Raw genomic sequence first — 20,522 nt, forward strand, 5'->3', positions numbered from 1 at the left:
CTCAAACAGCTGCATGGCCAAGTGAATTCAGAAACCTGGGATCCAGGAGCTGACATGACCCTGGACAGTTTAACTCCTGGGACCAGGAGATTTCAATAACTGGGATCTGTCCATTTTGTGACCACAAGACTGTGCACCTTTATGCCCAAGACTGAAGTCCAGGGACCCAGCATCAAAGGGGCTCCTGAACCTACACCCGAAGGGCTTCAGACAGGGCCACTGGCCACAAACCTCGCGGTGCTCCACTCGGAGGCCTTTTGGAGCTGATCGCCGCCGCCACTGCTCTCTGGACGTTCATTGGAGGGGACTCGGAAGCGTGGACCAGTTAAAACCCTCCCGGTGTCTCCATCCCCCTCCCAGCTACTCCTTGAAAGCTGGGGGGTGGGACCACTCCACAACGATCCAATTGTAGCGCAGCAAGGACGCGCGCGCGCAGACGATTGGCTACTACGAGAGGGCGCTGTCAGAGGTGGATTGGCCGAAGTTGAGGCCGGAAGCGCAGAGGTCCGGAGCTGCTGGAACCCGGCCGGCCGTCGCGATGCGGGGCGCGAGCCGCGGCGAGGTAGCTGGGGCGCTACTGGGGCTGCTGCTGTTGCTGTCGGTGCGGAGCGGTGGCGCGTCCAAGACCAGCGCCGGGCTCGTGACCTGCGGGTCAGTGCTGAAGCTGCTAAACACCCACCACAAAGTGCGGCTGCACTCACACGACATCAAATACGGATCCGGTGCGCAGGGGTAGTGACTGGGACCGGCACCGGGGGCGGAGGCTTAGAGGCCAGGTGGTCCTAGTGGGATCTACGGGCTGCCAGAGAGCTGGGTAATCGCGAGCCTATACGCGCTCGCAGGGTCATAAGAGGCAAGCCGCGGGGATTGAGGATGTGGAAGGTCCACCGTGACTTGGGGGCTCCCTCGGGGGCCTGAGCTGGAGTGAGTCCTTGAGATCCTGAATTAGTGGAGGCTGTGGGAGGAACATTTTAGTGTTCAAGACGAGAATCCCGATATCTGCAATTGACAGAGACTACGGGGTGGGCTGTCCCTCTCCAGGCAGCGGCCAACAGTCGGTAACCGGCGTGGAGGCGTCCGACGATGCCAATAGTTACTGGCGGATTCGTGGAGGCTCCGAGGGCGGGTGCCCGCGCGGGCTCCCAGTGCGTTGTGGGCAGGCAGTGCGACTCACGCATGTGCTCACCGGCAAGAACCTGCACACGCACCACTTCCCGTCGCCGCTATCCAACAACCAGGCAAGCCCGGTTCTGAGCCCCGCCAAAGCTGAGCGGGCTGGAACTCAAGTGACGTGGGAGTGTGAGGGAGGGATGTAGGGGAGGGGCTCGAGAGGGAACTTGGTGTCAACTGCTGTGAAATGGGAATTTTCTGATCAGAAGTGTATGAAGCTCCCGCTCTGCATCCTGTCCTCAGAAATTTCTACCCCAGATTTAGAAGGATTGAGGAGTCAGCGAATGCGATTGATTAGATCCTATTTGGACACGGGGGGGGGGGGGGACTCACACAGCAAATGAGTAGTAAGACACTGAAGGAAGGAGCACCTTGGGCTGGGTCTGAGAGAGAAGTAGGAGCTTCCCTCTAGTCTTTTCCCTCTGTGGAATAGCTCCTGCTAAAGCACAGGGTCCCTGTAGCTGGTCGGGGTTGGGGGTGGGCATGAGAAGGAACCAACAGTGCTTTGGGAGAGTTTCTGGGGGAAAAGGACAAGAAGCCTATGAAGAGAAGTTCTTATCTCCAGGACCAGTAGGCTCTACAAAGACCGATTGATACAACAAGCTCTATCTGGGTCAGTGATGGAGCACACCTTTAGTCCCAGCACTCAGGAGATAGAGGTAGGTGGAGCTCTGAGTTCTAGGACAGTCTAGTCTACAGAGTGAGTTCCAGAATGGCCAGGGCTGCAGAGAGAAACTGTCTTACAAAACAAAACAAACAAACAACAAAAGAGGCTCTATGCATCTGAAGAAACCTTCAATGGGATGGTAATCTCTTTTTGGTTTGTTTGTATTTTGAGACCAGCTCTCTCTATATAGCCCTGGCTGTCATGGAACTCACTATGTAGACTAGGCTGATCTCAAAGAGATCTGCCTGCCTCTGCCTCCTGAGTGGTGTACTTAAAGGCATGTACCACCATACCTGGCTAGGGTGGGACTCTTGATGTCCAGTTGTGGATGCTGAAGGTCAGGGAAAGGTTCAGAGGTCCAGGATACTAGGTCCAACTATTCCTGCTAGACATGCAGCTCAGGGTGCTCTGCTCTGTGTGACTGTCCTTCATACTTTACACTCTCAGGAGGTGAGTGCCTTCGGGGAAGACGGTGAGGGTGACGACTTGGACCTGTGGACAGTACGATGCTCTGGGCAACACTGGGAGCGTGAGGCCAGCATTCGCTTCCAGCATGTGGGCACCTCTGTGTTCCTGTCGGTCACTGGTGAGCAGTATGGTAACCCCATTCGTGGACAGCATGAGGTGCACGGCATGGCTAGCGCCAATGCTCACAACACATGGAAGGCCATGGAAGGTATCTTCATCAAGCCTGGAGCAGATCTCTCTACAGGTCATGATGAACTCTGAGAGCTGGATGGAGGAAGGAAGGGAGGGTGACTGGGTAGGGATTCTGCAGGGCCACTCTTATGTGAGACATTGTTTGTAGAGTCCTCAAGTGCCTTGATTAAAAAATGTTGTTTTGGGTTTATATTTGCTGTAACCCCAGGGAAAATCTGGAGGAATCAGCCATGTCTGTTCATGTTACCATCTCTCATCTGTCTCTAGGTACCTGCTCAAACTTTTTTTTTTTTTTTTTTTTTTTTTTTGAGACAGTCTCATTATGTAGCCCTGGCTGACCTATAATTCACAGAGATCCACCTGCCTGTGCCTCCTGAGTTCTGGGATTAAAGGCATGTGCCACCACAACTGGCCCCAGACTTTTTTATAAAATCATTTACTAGTGTGAGTGCATGTGCTGTGTGTATGTTGGCATCTGTACATCAGTGCATGTGTGGAGGTTAGATACTAATTCTGTCTAGTTGATTTTCATCTTCTACCTTTATATTGGTTCCAGATATCAAACTCAGGTTCCCAGGATTGTGTAGCACACACTCTAGCTGCTGAGCTATCTTGATGGCCTCAAACCTTTTTTGATGCCTGTCCATGCCTTGAATAGTCATCTCACCTGTTTACCTCATAGCAATGGACCTCAGTTCCCAGGACTCAAACTTAGGCAACTTTTCTATTGTGTAGCCTTGGCCTCAGGGCCCCTGCCAACTGGGATGGGGCTCAAGCTCTCCAGTCCCCTCATTCCTTTCCCTCAGGACCCCACTCTTCTGCTGGTTGTGGCAGTCTTGAAATTTAGAGACATGGTGGCGCATGTCTCTAATCCCAGCACTCAGGGGGCAAAGGCAGGCAGCTCTCTACGAGTTTGAGGCCAGCCTGGTGTACAGAGTGAGTTCCAGGACAGTCAGAGCTATGCATAAGCACATATCCACACACTAAGATTTATGTTTTAGCAACAGCCAGTTGAGGGCTCTGCCTTTCTACTGGGAAGTAATCCCTCAGGCTCCCACACTCTTGCTGGAAAGGACGCTCTCCTTTCCCCAGCGTTATAAACAGGAAAGAACTAAGAATGGAAAGATGGCTCAGTGGTTAAGAGCACAGTCTGGCCTTTCAAATGACTTGCACCTTATGTCATGTCAGATGGCTTACAACCTGTACCTCCAGTTCCAAGGGAATTGATGTCTCACACCTCTCATCTCTGTGCACCTCACTTGCACACATGTTGCACAAACACATAATTTTTAAAAAAGAGAGTAAGAACAACACCTCAAAAGACATCTCAGGGGAAGACAACTCAAAAAAGAAAAAAAATGTATAGAAATCTGAGGAGGCACAATCCTGGCAGTCAGGGCACTACAACTGAAAGGCACAAATAAAGGACTGGGGAGTTAGTTGAGTTGTGAACAGGTGCTTGTTGAGCATGGTGAACAGTTGGTACTTGGTGTGCATGGGCCTACGAGTAGAATGCTTGCTAGCATGTACAAGGCATGAGGCCAATTTCCAGCACCAGAATAAAATTAAAATAAAGCACACAATGTAGCACACAGTCTAAATGAGTAAATAAAAGCACAAGCAGAAGAAATGCAAGCTAACAGGTGTGGTATGTGTGTGGCCTCCAGAGGTAGTGGAAGAAATGACAGATTGCCCAGACTTGGCCACATAGGTCATAAGGACTTGAGGGAACTGCTGGGGACAAGAAGTGTTCATGTCCTGAGATCCAGAAAAAATCCCAAGATGCTGGGTGAGAGTTGTCTGGAAGGGACTTGGAATAGGATAGGAAGAGCAGGAAACACATGGATTTGAGAAGTCAGTAAATTTTTAAAGTGTGTCAGTGAGACAAAAACTGTAGTCAACGGAATCCCGAGGGGAGGAGGTTATATCTTAGACCATTACTCTCCTGCCCCTATGAGACCCTTGTCTTCCCGCTGACAAACTTGAGACAAGGTCTCTTCATGTAGCTCTGGCTGGTCTGACACTCAATAGACTCAGCTTGGCTTAGAATTCATAGATATCTATCTGCCTCTGCCTCCTGGGTGCTGGGATTAAAGGTGTGTACCACCATGCAGCAAAACTTTGAAATGTTATATTTTAATTTGCGTGTGTGCGCATAACTCTGCACATGAGTGTAGTGTCCTCAGAGGTCAGAAGAGGGTGTTAAACTTCTTGGAGCTAGGGCTATAGATGGCTCTGAGCCATCTATTATGGGTGCTAGGAACCTCATTCAGGTTCAATTTTAACAGCTCTGCAAGAGCAGTACTAAATTTCAGCAGCTGAGTCATCTCTCTAGACCCAAAACTCTTGAGCTTCATCTAGCAGTCTGCACTCCTCTCCATCTCCTGAGATCTGAGAGGATTTAGATGGGAGGAGATGATTGGTAAAGGATTCCAGTAAATGCTGGGTAAAGCTGTGGGGCTGAGCAAGGGGAGAGAAAGGTGCATTGTGGGGCTCTAGTCTACCCTACTACTGGATCTCATTAGGGAATATCACTAAAGTTATACCACCTGAGAGGAAAGGAAGCCAGGATATGCACCTGCCAAAGCATCTTCTCTCATTGCCTCATTGCCTGAGTGCTGCTGGCTGGCTCTGAACAATTACTCAGTAGCACTTGTGAATTTGATAAGGGCTCCACCAGCCAGAAGATCCCAGACAGAATCACATCACAGGTGGACTGTTTTTTGTTTGTTTGATTTTTGTTTCTCTTTCTTTCTTTCTTTTTTTTTTTTTTTTTCTGAGAAGAGCCAAGATTGGGGTGGAGCACTCCAGCATTGCTATATCCTGTACATTGAAGGGGGAACAGTGAGGCATTGGAATGCTGATTAGGGGAAGAACTCAAATGCATAGCAGGTAGGAATACTGGGTAATCCAATATGCTTTTGGGGCAGAAACATTCCATACAGCCGGGTGTTGTTGGTATACGCCTTTAGTCCCAGCACTTCAGAGGCAGAGGCAGGCAGATCTCTGTGAGTTCCAGGCCAGCCTGGTCTACAGATTGAGTTCCAGGACAGGCTTCAAAGCCACAGAGAAACCCTATCTCGAAAAAACAAAAACCAAAAAACCAAACAAACAAAATTCAGAACATGACCAAGCCTAGCAAAAGTAGCAGCCACAAAACATTTTATGTATGTGGGTGTTTTGTCTGCCGAAACCAGAAGGTGTCAGAACCCCTGGAACTGGAGTTAGATGGCAGTGAGAGGGTTTGTGGGTGTTGGAATGGAACCTGGGTCCTCTGGGATAGCAGCCAGCCAGCCCTCTTAACCACTGAGCTATCTCTCCAGCATGCCTCACCAGCATGTAGCTTGGGCTGGTGTTGGTTTTGAACTTCTGATTCTCTTTTTTCCACGCCCCAAATGCTGAGATTTCTGGGTATTTTGTTTGCATCAGTGTGGAGAGGCACAGTATGGTGGCCCAGGAGGATCACCATAAGCACAAAGCTAGCCCAGTCACTCAGTGAGTCCCCAGCCAGCCAGTGGTACAGGATGGACCTTGTCTCCAAAACCAACAGCATTTTTTTTTTTTCTAAAGAAGGGATTATAGCCCACCAGTTAGGAGCATTGGCTGCTCTTCCAGAGGACCTGGGTTCCATTTCCAGCATCCATGTGGTGGTTCACAACTGTTTATAATTCCAGTTTCAGAGAACTGAACGCCTTCTGGCCTCCTTGAAACCAGACATGCATGTAGTGAGTACACAGACATGCAGGCAAAACACCCACTCACATAAATTTAAAATAAAGTGGACAACATACATTCCTGAAGACTGAAAACCAGCTGTTTTGAAAACATTTTCTCTCTGCCATGTAACTGGGGTAAAACAGGAGAAAGCACAGATGCCAGTTGCCAAATAATGTTTTCCCCTCTTCCCCAGAACACACCTGAGTAGAGAGCCCTTCCGCTTCTGTGTACTAGGCGATGTGTATCTTTGTCACTTAATCAGCCCAGAAAGGTCTCTCAATGAACTCTTATCCACAAAGTGGTTTCCAATCTCAGCAACATCAGGGCATTCCCTTCCCTTACATATGCCAGAGCCTCCCCAGCCCAGCTGGAGGATTCCTTATGGCGATGCTCTTAAAAGTTTGACAGAGTGACTGTTCTATTTAGCCAGTGGCGCAGACACTTCCCTGGAATATGAGCACCCTTCTTAATTTGGTGAGCTGTGTGGCAGCATGCACGCGCCCTCTCGAAGATCATTATAATACTTACAGAGAAGCAAGCTGGGAAAAGGAGGGCAGAGCTCTTTTTCGTAAGTTATGAATGAGAAAGAGTGTGTAGGACTCATTGTTAAAACGGCGGAGCCAAAACTCGGGCGCCTGGCCAATCGGAGCCCGGAGGCTATTTTGAAATCTTTCTAGCAGCAGCCAATAGGTGTGCAGTAGGCGAAGCTTGGTGTTGGCGCAAGCCAATGAGGCTGGCGCTGTGCTTTGCTTAAGGCCTGGGGCTTGGCCCCTGGGACTGTCAGAGGTTAAAGATGGAGCCCACTGATGAGAGGACGCCACGAGTCCGGGGTTGTCCGGGTAGGTCAGGACCGCGACAACCAGGATCGTCTCCCACCAATCTTCACTTTGTCCTCACTGTGGGAACACGGTATGTCTGTCTATGTGAGTATCAGGTCTGAGGTGTGTGTGTGTGTGTGTGTGTGTGTGTGTGTGTGTGTGTGTGTGTGTGTGGTGGTGGTGGTGGTAGTGGTGGGGTGTCGTGTGGTGAGGCCAGGGTCCCTTCCAGGGCAGGGAACCCCAGGTGGCATGAAAGAAAGCTCTTGCTCTGTTGCACCTGGCAGAAGAATCTGTAAGGATAGAATGCAGATCAGGTCTATAACTCCAAGGGCCTCACCTGCTAGGAGTGAAACATCCCTTTTACTCTAGACAGAGCTCCAGGCTGAAACAGAGTACAAGGTAGCCCCACTGCCACCCCCACCCCAACCCCACCCGGCTGAGCACAGGCCTCTCCTTTGTGTGTGAGCCCCCTCAGGTACTTGCCCTTAGACTCTCTCAGGGGAGGGTCTTTCACCAGAATTGGAATCATGTTGGGGAAAGTTTGCATGCCCTGAAGTTCATAAGGCCCCAAGGACTGCATCCCAGCTGGAATCACCTCTATGCTCCAAGTCTTGGATAGAGGTCCCACCCACCTATGGTGGTTGAACTTCCAGCCTTGTACACAATGAGGGTGATGGATTGCCTGCTGGCTGCAGGTGCTCTGACTAGGTTGCACTACTGTGCTCTGAGAAGCAGTGCAATGATATTGTCAAAGCATCTGGGACCAGCTTTGTAGACCACCTTCTCACCTACAACTCCTTTCCTCTCTTTCCAGGCCTGGCCCCTCAGGCCTGCAGCACATAATTCCCCCTCCTCCCTGCTCATTTACTCTGTACTCTATGGAAACTTGAGATTCTAGCCAGGGCTGTGTCTCTGGGATCAGAGGGCACCCTTGGCCCAGACAAAGGCTCTGCCCAGCTGGTCATTCATTCTATGTCTAAGATTCCTCCCTCCCCCCAAGAGAGAACAGGCTTGCTGGACACTCTTTTCCTGTTGCACTACTGTGGGCCACTGGGGGCAGTGCAATGATGAAAGGGCATCTGTTGGGCCCTTCACTTCCCAGATGAGAAGCCTGATGTGTCTGCCCCCAGGTAAGTGCTTGGATTTGTTATTCATGGGTGCAGAGCTGGATGAGACAACCCATCTAAGAGAATCATGTGGATACTGGGAACCATTCCAAGGCTGGAACCAGTACACAGATGAGACCCCAGATTTGGAAAAGGCTCTGCTTTCAAGCTCTCCCCCCCCCCCCCCCAGTTAAGACCGGTGTGTCAACACTAGGCTCATACTTGGAGGCTGAGGCAGGAGAGTGCCTCAGATTTGAGGCTGGCCTGGTCTATGGTATAATGCTGTCTCAAGAACCAAAACAAAATTAGGGACTCCAGGAACTTGTGGAAAGAAACAGATATTCACCTCTTTGTATGGAAAAGGTTTATGTACCTTGCTCAGCCTTGACTACACCAGGAAGAACAGGACTCAGCCATCCTGAATGCCTGAAGGTAACCAAGATGAAGAGAGGATATTCTGGGTGGTGTTTGGGAGGAGGCAAGAAAAGGCAAGACCTTAGTCTTGGGGTTCAGCAGGAGTATACTGCCTGGGATGGATGGATGGATGGACTCGGAATAGGAACCCTGCAGAGGAGACTTTCCAGCCATGCCTGCTTGCTCTTTTACAGGAGGGTATGTCTTGAACAGGAGGGACATTGAGGTGTCTGGCATGTCTGCTTTCCAGGCAGGGCTAGAAGAACTTCTAAGGAAGCTTTTCCTGTGGTATTCTTGCAGGGTTATCTTTACCAACAAGAGCCAGCTAGAAGCTGGGTATGGAGGCCCATGCTTTCAAACCCAGCATTGGGAAGGCACGGGTAGGTGGATCTTTGTGAATTTGAGGACAAGGCAAATTTTTGGACAGCCAGAGTTACATGATGGGACACTGTTTCAATGTTCTCACCCCACCCCCTAAAAAAAGACCTAGTGCTAGTTGGTCAGTCCTGTCTCCTTGAAAGGAAGCCCAGGCTTCCTGATCAGTCTTTGGAAGTAGCCTTCACCCCTTGGCTTGAGAAAATCAGCCACAACCCTACTGTAGCTGTTCATGTCCTGGTACCCATAGGGAACTGCTTTGATACACATAAGGGGTTCAGACCTGATGGAAGGCTTTGATGGTGAAGAAGCAGCTGGCATCCACCCTCCTTGGTGTGGCTAGGGTAGATGTGGGCCAGTAGCTCTTGACGCAGCAGATCCTTCTGAGATGCCCAGGAATCCTTACTTTGTACATGACTTGGGTGTGGGCCTGGAACGCAAGGAAGGGCTGGGCCTCGGAGGATTTAGGTTGGCTGTCAAGAGGCAGGTGAAGACAACCTTCAGAAATGTAGCAGAGGGGAAAGAAGGAAAGGACAGAAGGGCATCAAGACAAAGAGCCAAGAAGTGGTCATGGGTCCAGGTGTGCTGTCATACACCTTTAATCCCAACATTCCAGAGTCAGAGATAAGCAGAGGCCGAAGCTAAGGATTCTAAGCCTGGGGATAGAGCAGGCAAGCTACTTTCTTCTGGCTTCCTGCCTTTCCTCAATTGTTATTGCAGGTGAAGTTTGTCCGCGCTGTTCAGTGGTCAGCCTGGTCTACAGTGGCTTCCAGTACAGCCAGAACTACACCTTGTCTCAGAAAACGACAAATGACAAACAAAGAAGTGGTCAGGACATGACCTGGAGAGGGTTGTGTGGAATGCAGCCTAGTAGGACAGGAAACTGAGATGGTGCAAAAACCAAACTAAAGCGCTTTGGGGGCAGAAGGAAATCCTTTTGGATATCACCTTGGTAAACTGGAAGCTAGATTCAATTACCAGGTCTGACTGATAAGGCAGGGTGAGGAGGAAATGAGAAACTGGGAGAGGGCTGGATGCTTTAGACAGGACCATAGCTCAGAATATCAAAATCCCCAAGCTATCTGGGTGCCTCAGTGGTCAAGAAGATTGAGGAGCGGGAGTACACCAGCGCGCATGCCCAGAGAGGTGGGCATTGTCACGTGTACTGGCGCTGGCCCCGCCCCTTGGCTTTCTAGGCTAGACCGGGAGAGGGGCGGGTAGTCTGGGGATCTGGAGTCTGCACAGCGGCTGTAGGGAAAGAGTGGGTGTGTTCTGCAGTCCCAATGGGCTCCTGTCACCTTTCTGGACTTCATTCCTAAGAGCCCTGCCCTGACTGCCGCTCCGTCCCCATGCAGCACCGGCCCACCACCAGCAGTCCCTCTCGATGGAAGTCCTGGACGAGTACGACAACGAATTCCCCCAGAGTGTGACCTTCTGCCAGCTCATCTCCGAGGACGACTTCGAGAGGCAAGCAGCGACCTACACAGAGCGTGCACTGCGCCGTCTCTTCCGCACTTTGGATCGTAACCCAGCGCTGGCGGAGAGGGTTGTGCGCAAGGGCAAGCAGACTGAGATCGAGCAGCGCGGACTCCTCTCCTGCCTCTGGGTGAGGGCAGCGGGAGGCCACCACTTCCACTTGCTGTTTCTTAAGGCTGAGCTTTGAGGGTGGGCTTTGACTGAGGGATGGATGGATGGGGAGGTCACCTAGCGGGGTGTGTGTAGGGGTGTGGGGAGCTTCGGCAAGCTGGAAGGGTCTTTCCAAAGCCAAGGACACCCAGCCTGGGGATAGAGCAGCCAAGGGACTCTTTTCTGGCTTCCCGCTTTTCCTCAATCATTATTGCAGGCAAAGTTTGTCTGCGCTGTCCAGGGGGAACTGAATCAGTGCAACAGTATGGGTGCCCTGGAGATGCATCAGCGCCTGGAGCAGCTGAAGAGGCGCATCCACCGTGTACACCTGTATTCCCAGGGTGAGGCTCAACTAATGAAGTTGTGAACCCTTGGGAATCTGAGCCCAGGCAGCTGCTCCCCCTCGCATTTCAATTCTCATCAACATTGCCAAGTATGTCAGGCTCAGATGACATCCTAGGTGCAAGTGAGGTGTGTAGGTTGGACTTAACCTTCTTGGATTTGGTTTAATGAAGAGGAGGAAGGAGGGCCTGGTACAGAAAGGGAGAAAGGAAGGTATACCTTCTAGCAAGATTAGCTCATTTAGAGCTGACTATAGAGGGAGTGGGGATATGGTGGCAGACGCCTTTAATTCCGGCCTTAGGATGTGTTTTAATTAAAACAATTTAGCCAGATGTTGGTGGTGCACAACTTTAATCCCAGCACTGGGAAGGCAGAGGCAAGAGGCAGGCAGATCTCTATGAGTTTGAGGCCAGCCTGGTCTACAGAGGGAGTTCCAGGACAGGTTCCAAAGCTACAGAGAAACCTTGTGTCGAAAAAAAAAAATATTATTTGAGATGGGGTCTCATTCTGAAGGAAAGCTGGCCTCATAATAGCAGAGATCTGGTTGTCTCTCTTTTCAAAGAGTGCTGGGATTAAAGGCACACACCATCATTCCTAGTTCTAAAACAAAATACAGTTATTATTGTGTGTATACACAAGTGTGGGTGTAAGGCACGCACATGGAGGTCAGAGGATAACTTGCAAGAGTCAGTTCTCCCATTGTAGTATCTGGGTATCCAATTCAGGTTGTCAGGCTTACATAGCAAGTGCTCTTACCCAGTAAGCCATCTTGCTGGCCCCGTGTGTGTGTGTGTGTGTGTGTGTGTGTGTGTGTGTGTGTGTGTGTGTGTTTAGACAGGGTTGCACTATGTAATATTGGCCAGCCTGGAACTAACTCACTGTGTAGACCAGGCTGGCCTCAAATTCACAGAGATCAGCCTGCCTGAGGCTAAAGGCATGCACCAGGACACCATGGGCTCTCTGCTCTCATTTTCCACCTTTATATTTTGACACAAGGTCTGTAACTCATTGATTTGGGTACCCTGGCTGGGCAGTGAGCATCAGCTCTCTATCTGTATGTATCCCCAGAGTGCTGGGATTACAGATGTGTGCTAGCTTGCCCTTCATTTTCTGTAGGATGGGGATCTGAACTCAGATCTTTTTTTTTTTTCCATCTTTTTTTGAGACAGGGTTTCTCTGTGTATTGCTGGCTGTCCTAGAACTTACTGTGTAGACTCAGAGATCCACCTGCCTCTTCCTCCCAAGAGCTAGGTGTGCACCACCACTGCCTGGCTTTGAGTTCAGAGCTTTATGCTTGTGATGTAGGTACTTTACAACAGAGTCAGTTCTTAGCCCCATCACACTTTTATTATTTTTCTCTTAATATTTATTTTAAAAATTTTTTTTCTTTGGTTTTTCAAGATAGGGGTTTTCTGTAATAGCCCTGGTGATCCTGGAACTCACTCTGGTTGTCCTCAAATTCACAGAGATCTGCTGTGTGCTTCAGTTGACTGAGTGGTGGGATTAAAGGAGTGTGCCACCCCTGCCTGGCTAAAAAAAATTTTAAAGCATTTTATTTAATGTATACATGTGTGTGCATGCGCTTGTGCCTCTCTCTCTCTCTCTCTCTCTCTCTCTGTGTGTGTGTGTGTGTGTGTGTGTGTGTGTGTGTGTGTGTGTCGTGTGCATGTATCCCATGTACTTATATACTTATGGAAGCCAGAAGAGAGCATTGGATTCCCTACACCTGGCCAACCTGACATGGGTGCTGGGATCTGAACACAGGTCTTCTGCAGGAGCAATAAGTGCTAACCACTGAGTCACCTCTCCAGCTCTTCTATTACATTTATTTTGTGTGTGTGGGGGGGGGCGCTTGCATGTGGGTGCAAGTGCACACACACATTGGTGGCAAGCTTCTTTACTTGCTGAGCCATCTTGTCAACCCTTATTGTTTGACAGGGCCTCATATCCCTGGCTGACCTTTAACTTGATAAATAGCTCAGATTAGCTTTGAACTCTTGATCCCCCTGCCTCTATCTCCTGAATTCTGTGGCTTCAGACATACATCACCACATCCAGATAATGAACCCTTCTGATGGGCTACATGAGGTATGCTTTAACACTCACTGTACTCTTCAAACTCATTCAGTTCAGTCCATAAGACCTGAAAGTGGAGTAGGGCCTGGCGCAGGGTCCTGCCAGGGTATCACTTTACTTGAATCTGCCTTTACAAGACCTCACTATGGGTATTCTTTTAAAAGCAATACCCTTTTCCATCCCCATGTCTCTGAGGCTGGATGTAGTCTAGCGGCTTACTGTCTGGGGCCTGGATATCCTAGCTGGTGTTGGCAGACTCAGTCTTCCACAGTTCCTGCCTGGGAGGCCACAGGTTAGCCTACAAGGCCTGGTTCACCCCACTACTCCCTTCAAAATTATACCCTTAAAGTTAGACATCTTGGCATGGATTCTGCCTGCTCTTGTGCAGATAGGGCACCTGGCTCTGCCTGTAAGAGGCAAAAGTAGGGCTGATATGTGGCTCTGTTGGTAGAATGCTTGCCTAGAACACACAAAGTCCTGAGTTTAATTCCAAACAATACATAAACTGTTTGTGTACTAAAAATCCCAGTAACCTGGCGGTTGGAGGCAGGAAGATCACAAGTTAAAGGTGATTCTCACCTGCTGTTACAGGCTAGCCTAGGATATGTAACACCCCATTGAAGGAGGGAAGGAGGGGGGCAGAAGAGGGGAGAGGCAGAGGGAAAGAGAGATTGATTTTTGATCCTTTCTCTAAAGTGCTTGGTGGCTGGTGAGATAATGCCTGCTGGCCACTGTCAGTGGTAGCCCTAGTTGTTGTCCCAGGTATTATATAAAGCCTGGAAAGGCTTTCCTTTGCTGGAGAGGTCTCATGATACCCTGTGTTACTGAGGTTGGGACCCACTGCCCAAGCTGTCAGAACTCACTGCACTGTTTGCTACAGGTGCCAAGAAGAGGAGGAGGAAGCCAAAACCAAAGAAAGCAGATACTGTCCTCCTTCGAGACCGGTCAACCTCCCCGTGCCTGCCACCAGCCCCATTACCACCACCGCTGCCACCGCCACCCCCACCACCACCTGTCAACACCATGGCCTCTGTAGTGGCTGCATCACCCTCTGTCTACACTATGCCCAGGGTCTTTGGCCCCTTTCCTCCAATGTCTGGGAAGCCGGTCAGTGGGAATATGCTCTACTCTAGTGCTAGAAGGGTTACTTCTCTCCTCCTGTCCTGCCCAGTGTTCTCAGATCCCTACAGAAGGGCTTTGCATATGAACTAGCAGGTCAAACAGATAAGAGGGGGCTGCCCTGGCTGAGGGCCACAGTGGAGGTGAATGACACAAAGTCCCACCTCCTGTCCTCCATGAGCCAGCAACCCAGGTGTACTTGGGATGTCTCCAAGAATAGGAGGAATACTATAGAATTTCCAAACATCTCCCCATTCCTACTTCTTGGGTGTTATTTCTCCTCTACCCCCATCTGCTGCTTTGGGCTCCTTTTTATCCTGTGTTCTCTTCAGGTCCCCTCCTCCAGCACCCATCCCCTTCCCCATAGCCCTTGTCTTGGAGGTAGGTCTTCCTCAGTTCCTGGCCACCATTTCTCTGCATTCCTGAAATCAACTATTTATTTTTGAAATCAGTTATTGATTCCTGTAAAAGGACTGCTTTTCTGTCTTTTCCACTCTGTCCTGACATTTCCTTTGTTTCCTGTAGATGGAGAAACTGGATATTTCAAGGTCTGAAGTGAAATTAAGCTGGAATGGTCTTTCATCAACTTCAAAGAGGTGGAAGGGATTTTACTCAGCTTGAAGGAAGCAAAAAGCATTTGGGGGACATCTTGAATGCCAGCCCTGATGGTTATTTTGTCTCAGCCTCTTAATTTTGACAGTTTGGGTGGTGATTATGCTTATTTCCAAGCGTTTGGACTGTGATGGGATCCTTGGAGCTGTGTCACACATAAGCGTGCTGATGCTGTGGATGGGCCCAGTGCCAACATCCTATTTCTTCCCTATCTTACAGCCACATGGTCGATCTGACCCCCTTGGTCCTCAACCCCGGAGGCTTCCATTTCTCGTATTTGACAGGAAACAGTGCACACAAGCTCCATTGTCCTGGCTTCCCCTGGTGAGTGTCTGTAGCTTTCCAACCCTGACCCTTGGGTTCTGTTCCAGTGCTGGGGTCCTGCCTCTCACAGGTGCTGTGACTCAGAACTCTGGGCTCAGTTCCAGTGCCAGGTACACTGCCTCTCACAGGCACTGTGATAGTGTGCTCAAGGGCAGAAAGTCACAATATTCCTTCCACTCCTAGAACTTCACATGTAATCAATGTTTGCAATGGTAGAAAACATCAATGATTGGCCAAACTCAGGCCCAGACAAAAGGAAGCAGCTAAGGGGTAGCCTTGCAATCGTATTGCAAAGAAGGGTTCACTAAATGTGAATTGTTAAAAATCATTTATAGAGCTAGAGATGCAGCTTGCAATCACAGCACTTGGGAGGTGGAGGCAAAAGGATCAGAAATTCAATGCTTATATAGTGAATGTAAGGCCAGCCTCAGCTACATGAGACCCTGTCTCAAGGGGGAAAATTCTGTGTTCTCCCCAATCATCCTTTCCTTTTCTAAACTCCTGACAACCACTGATGTGTGTGTGTCTGCATACATGAAGGCACTGTATGTATGTGTTGATTTTGGTCTGTACACATGTGTATGGAGGCCGGAAATGAATGTTGGAGGTCTTCCTCCATCACTCTCCACCTTTTACTATTATTACTGATGCAGGAGTTCCTCACTGGATCTGGAACTTCATAGTTTGAAGCTCCAGGCATCTTTGTGTCACTATCCCCCAGCTCTAGTTCTACAGGAGGGCACTGCTGTGCCTGGCTTTTTGTGTGAGTGTCAAAGATATGAAGTCATATACTTGTTCATGCACACAGAAGCCAGAAAAGGATGTAGAGTGTCCTCCTCTGTCACTCCCTGTGAGTCCCAGAAGTCTTGGCTCCCCTTCCCTGCAACCTTAGGGCTTGGGGCTCTACTGAGTCCATAGTTTTAGTTTTGTAAGACTGATGAATTGTCTACCAAAGTAAAGGGACCATTTTCTTTACATAGCCAGAATAAATGCATTCCCTTATTTATATATTTATTTTGTGTGTGGGGGGTACATGTGTGTGGAGGTCAGAGGTCAACTTGCAAGGAGACAGGCCTCTTCTTTCACCTGGGGATTGAACTTAGGTCATTAGGCTTGACATTGATCTCCTGAACCATCGCGTGTCCCCTACTGCCCTGCCCTGTCCTTTTTTTTTTTTAAGACAGACTTTCTCTGTGTAGCCTTGGTTGTCCTGGAACTCACTCTGTAGACCAGGCTGGCCTTGAACTCAGAGATCCACCTGCCTCTGCCTCCCAAATGCTGGGATTAAAGTTTTGTGCCACCACCATCCAGTGCCCCTCCTTAAAAAAAGTTGTTCAGGCTGTTCTGGAACTCCTGGCCTCAAGTGACCTTTCAGCTTCAATACTCTGAGTATTTGGACTGTTCAGATGATTTACATAAGGGAATCAGATTCTCAGAGTTTACCCAGAGTGACTTACAAGCAAGTGTTACAAGTAGTTTTCCTGCCAGCCTGGTCCACAGTCAGGTCAGCCCCAAATAACACAAGGAGACACTGTATTTGATATAATGCTGTTGGCCAGTTACTAGCATTTCTTATTGGTTAGCTTTGTCTTTAATATTAACCCATTTCTATCAATCCAAGTGTTTCCACATGGTCTTATCTTACCAGAGATAGGGTCTGGACCTCTTCTCTCTCAAGTCTCTACATCTTGAATATCCTCTACTACATCTCGAGAATCCTCCTTGTCTCCTAGTCCCACCTATTTTGCTTTCCTATTGGCCAACAGGGCTTTATTCATTAACTAATAAGAGAAACATTTACAGAATGATATCTCTATCATCTTTATCATGTTTTTTTTTTTTTTTCCTTCTAAGCCTACGTATATTTTAAAACACTCTGTAAACCTTTAGAGGTTTTTCTTTATCTGAATCTGTCTTTAATGTAAATCTTTATCTTTTTCTTGCCGTGAGTCTTTTATCTGTTAAACAACATTGCTAAAATGAAAGCCACAGCTGTATTAGCCACTATCTCTCCAAGATGGCTGGGGTTTGCTTACAGCCAGCACTGAGAGCTGTGCTCACTGCCTTGGTCTATGCTGCCATCCAGCAGTATGCTGCCGGCTTGGAGATGTCATCACTGCCATTGCAGTTGTTAGCAGGGTTTGCCACTTATGTTGAGTCAGGAAATCTCTCTTAAAGGAGCCGTGCAAATCTCTGCTTGTCTCTAGCAAAACAGAGCCCAACCGAGAAAAACGTTGCTACCAAGAAGACTTGTTTGTTTCTGTTTTGTTTTTAAAATCGTTTAAGTGGAAGTTATTAGGTCCCACGTTGGGTGCAATTTTGTTATGAGCAGTTTTCCCTTCAGCTTGGTCCCAGAGCTGCATTGGTCTCAAATAACACACAGAGATGCTGTATTAGATATAATTCTGTTGGCCAGTTACTTGTTTCCTATGGCTAGCTCTGTCTTAAATATTAACCCATTTCTGTCAATCTAAGTGTTTCCACGTGGTCTTACCTTACTGCAGAGAGGGTCTGGACTTCTCCCTCAAGTCCCTACATCTTGACTTTCCTACTTCATGTCCCAGAATCCTCCTTGTCTCCTAGTCCTTCCTATCTTGCTTTCCTATTGGCCAACAGGGCTTTATTCATAATAAGAGAAACATAGTTACAGAATGACATCTCCTATCAACCAAACAGACCTTTATATCTTAGGCTTCTTTATAGCTGACAGATGGATCCTCTGAGATTGTTACAGTGAGTGATATGGACCCATCAAAAGCCCAAAATAAACTGAGAATTGTACTGATTGCATTGTCAAGGTTTTAGAAAGTGCCTTTTTTAAAAAAATGATTTATTTTTATTTCATGTATATGGTTTGCCAGTATGAGGGTGTTGGATCCCTTGGAACTTGTGAGCTTCCATTTGGGTGCTGGGAATTGGACCCAGGTCCTCTGGAAGAACAGCCAGTGTTCCCAACCATTGAGCTCTCTCTCTCTAGCCCATTGAGATAATGTATTTATTTGTTTGTTTATTTTTTGAGACAGGGTTTCTCTGTGTAGCTTTAGCTAGCCTTGAACTCAGAGATCTGCTTGCCTCTGCCTCCTAAGTGCTGGGATTAAACGTGTGTGCCACCATCGTTCATTAATTACCATGTTATTTATGGGAATGGAATCCATAGCTTTGCATATAAGTCAGTGTTCTTACAATTGAGCTACATTTCAGCCCTAGTCTCATTTTCAACTCTTTGCTTAAAAATAGCTTACCTAGCACATGACTCACACAGTTAGTGACCAATTCAGTGCTTATATTAGCTACTTTTCTATTGCTGTGATAAAACACCAAGGCAACTTATGAAAGGAAGGGTTTGTTGGGGGCTTAAAGTTCCAGAGGGACAGGATTCCATCATCTTCATGGCAGAGGGAATGGCAGCAGGTAGGCAAGCATGGTGTGAGGACAGCAGTTGAGAGCTCAGATCCTCATCAACAAACAGGAAGCAGAGAGTACACTGAGGATGATGGAAGGCTTTGGAAACCCCAAACCCATCCTGTGGCACAGCATTTAGTCTTTTCCAAACAGTTCTAACAACTCAGATCAGGTATTTGAACACATGAGCCTCTGGGCCCACTCATGCCACCACAGTTGGCTCAGTGGGTAAAGGTGTTTGCTCCAGAGTTTGAACCCTGAGAAAGGAGGTCATAGTGGAAGGAGAGACTGACTCCTGCAAGCTGCCCTCTGAGCATGCTGTGGTACACACACACTAAATTTTTTAGAGGCTTTTCAAATGGTCAGTGTTAACATATCATCATCAGCTTCCCTGCTATACAGCCTCAAACAAAACTGGACTGCCTCCAACCCCATGTTAGGAGTATTTACCTTTATACCATGAAGATTGGGAGAACACCAGAATCTGTCTTGTTGTATGCAGCCAGGCAGACTTTGAGGGGTTTGTGGTGTGGGACGTGAAGTCCATATGAGATTTTCTAACATGTCAGCAGGCTCAGGGCTCCTTCTGTATGTGCTATATCTGTGACAGGAATAAGCATGCTTTCCTTAGAGGAGTAGAAAACCATGAGTGTTGAAGGCACAAACAGAGTCTGAAGGCAGGGTTTCTCTGTAGCTTTGGAGCCTGCTCTGGAACTGGCTCTATAGACCATGCTAGCCTTGAACTCACAGAAATCTGCCTGTCTCTGCCTCCTGAGTGCTAGGACTAAAGGTGTGCGCCACCACCACCTGGCAATGTGTGAGGCTTGTTGTTTTGTTTTTGTTTTAAGATAAGGTTTCTCTGTAGCTTTGCAGGTGGTACTGGATCAGTAGACCAGGCTGGCCTCGAACTCAAAGAGATCTTCCTGCCTCTGCTTCCCCGAATACTGGGATTAAAGGCATGCACCACCATACTGGCAATTCAGTGGGTTTTTATATATTTATAGTTGTGCAATTTTAGAAAATTTTTGTCATCTTAGACGATGATAAGGATTATGGTAACATATGTGTTACCAGTTCACAGAAGGCGATGCAAGAGGAGAAAGAGAAAGGATGAGGGAGAGGGGGTTGAGGAGGAGGGAGAGAAGTAGCTAATGGCAATTTTAAAAATAATTTTTTCACAAAGGGAGAAAATATTTACAGGTCATTGGTACAGGATTTGTTTACAAATGGCCAGAAAAAAAAAAATTGGTCATTATCCTCCGTCATTAAGAAAATGTAGTTCAAAACTACAATGAAGTTACATATTCCATCAACTCAGGAGATGCAATTAAGCAGAAATGACATGTTGAGGGTTTGGATAGTTGCAAAGCTGGTTGTAATAGTAGTCAGTCATAGCTTATATGTTGTATAAACTGGTCTTACTTGAATTAATCATCCTCCTGCCTCAACCTCTTGAATAGTGGAATTACAGGTGTGTACCACTTGACTTTGCTGTGATAGCTGATGTGTCAGCTTACCTCGACTGAGAGATTCCTAGACAGGAGAGTATGCATCTGGGTTTGTCTGTGATGGACTGGGTCGGGTCCTGAGAGCTCTGACCTAATCAGTGACTTAGTCCAGTGTGCTGGAGCCAAACTGTGAGTGACTGTCAGCAAGTGGAGACACTGTGGAAGGGAGGGTATACTCAGAGGCAGTGGGTCACAGGGCACATGTGTCTGATGCCTAGCTCTTCCCACTGACTCGTGTTACCCTTTGCTTCCTGGCTGAAGTGAACAGCTTTCTTCTCCCATGTCCTTGTGCTGTGATATCCCTGCTTTGCCCTGGATCTAAAAACCATGGAATTAGAAGATTATAGACTAAAGCCTCTAAAATTATGAGTCAAAATGAGCTCCCTGCTTTTTTACTTTGAGATAGGGTCTCATTATGTATCCCTGGCTGGTCTGGAACTAATAGAGATCTGCCTGCCTCTGCCTCCCAAGTACTAAGATTAAAGGCAAATTTTCCCTTCTTTGAATAATTTCTCTCTCTCCTTTTTTTTTCTCACAGTGACAAAAAGCCTAACATGGGTGGTAATGTAAAACAATGCAATCATTT

At 48.1% G+C, this 20,522-nt stretch overlaps 2 protein-coding genes across 3 annotated transcripts in view; both read left to right on the forward strand.

Moving 5' to 3' along the window:
* Nucleotides 1-497: 497 nt before the first annotated feature.
* Sdf2l1 (stromal cell derived factor 2 like 1) lies at nt 498-2,739 on the forward strand. The gene is made up of 3 exons (XM_051191112.1): nt 498-722; nt 1,042-1,238; nt 2,285-2,739. The coding sequence occupies exons 1-3, from the start codon at nt 539-541 to the stop codon at nt 2,564-2,566; spliced, it is 663 nt and encodes a 220-aa protein (XP_051047069.1). The 5' UTR covers nt 498-538; the 3' UTR covers nt 2,567-2,739.
* Nucleotides 2,740-10,231: 7,492 nt separating this feature from the next.
* The window catches only part of Ppil2 (peptidylprolyl isomerase like 2), a 50,155-nt gene continuing 39,864 nt past the window's right edge, over nt 10,232-20,522 (forward strand). For both annotated transcript variants that reach the window (XM_051191117.1, XM_051191116.1), the window contains exons 1-5: nt 10,232-10,533; nt 10,771-10,894; nt 13,852-14,078; nt 14,616-14,686; nt 14,922-15,026. In XM_051191117.1, coding sequence (XP_051047074.1) covers nt 10,312-10,533; nt 10,771-10,894; nt 13,852-14,078; nt 14,616-14,686; nt 14,922-15,026 — 749 coding nt within the window. In that variant the 5' untranslated portion in view covers nt 10,232-10,311. The remainder of the gene's footprint in view (nt 10,534-10,770; nt 10,895-13,851; nt 14,079-14,615; nt 14,687-14,921; nt 15,027-20,522) is intronic.

This window comes from Phodopus roborovskii, unplaced genomic scaffold, assembly GCF_943737965.1.
Source record: "Phodopus roborovskii unplaced genomic scaffold, PHOROB, whole genome shotgun sequence".
Classification (NCBI taxonomy): domain Eukaryota; kingdom Metazoa; phylum Chordata; class Mammalia; order Rodentia; family Cricetidae; genus Phodopus; species Phodopus roborovskii.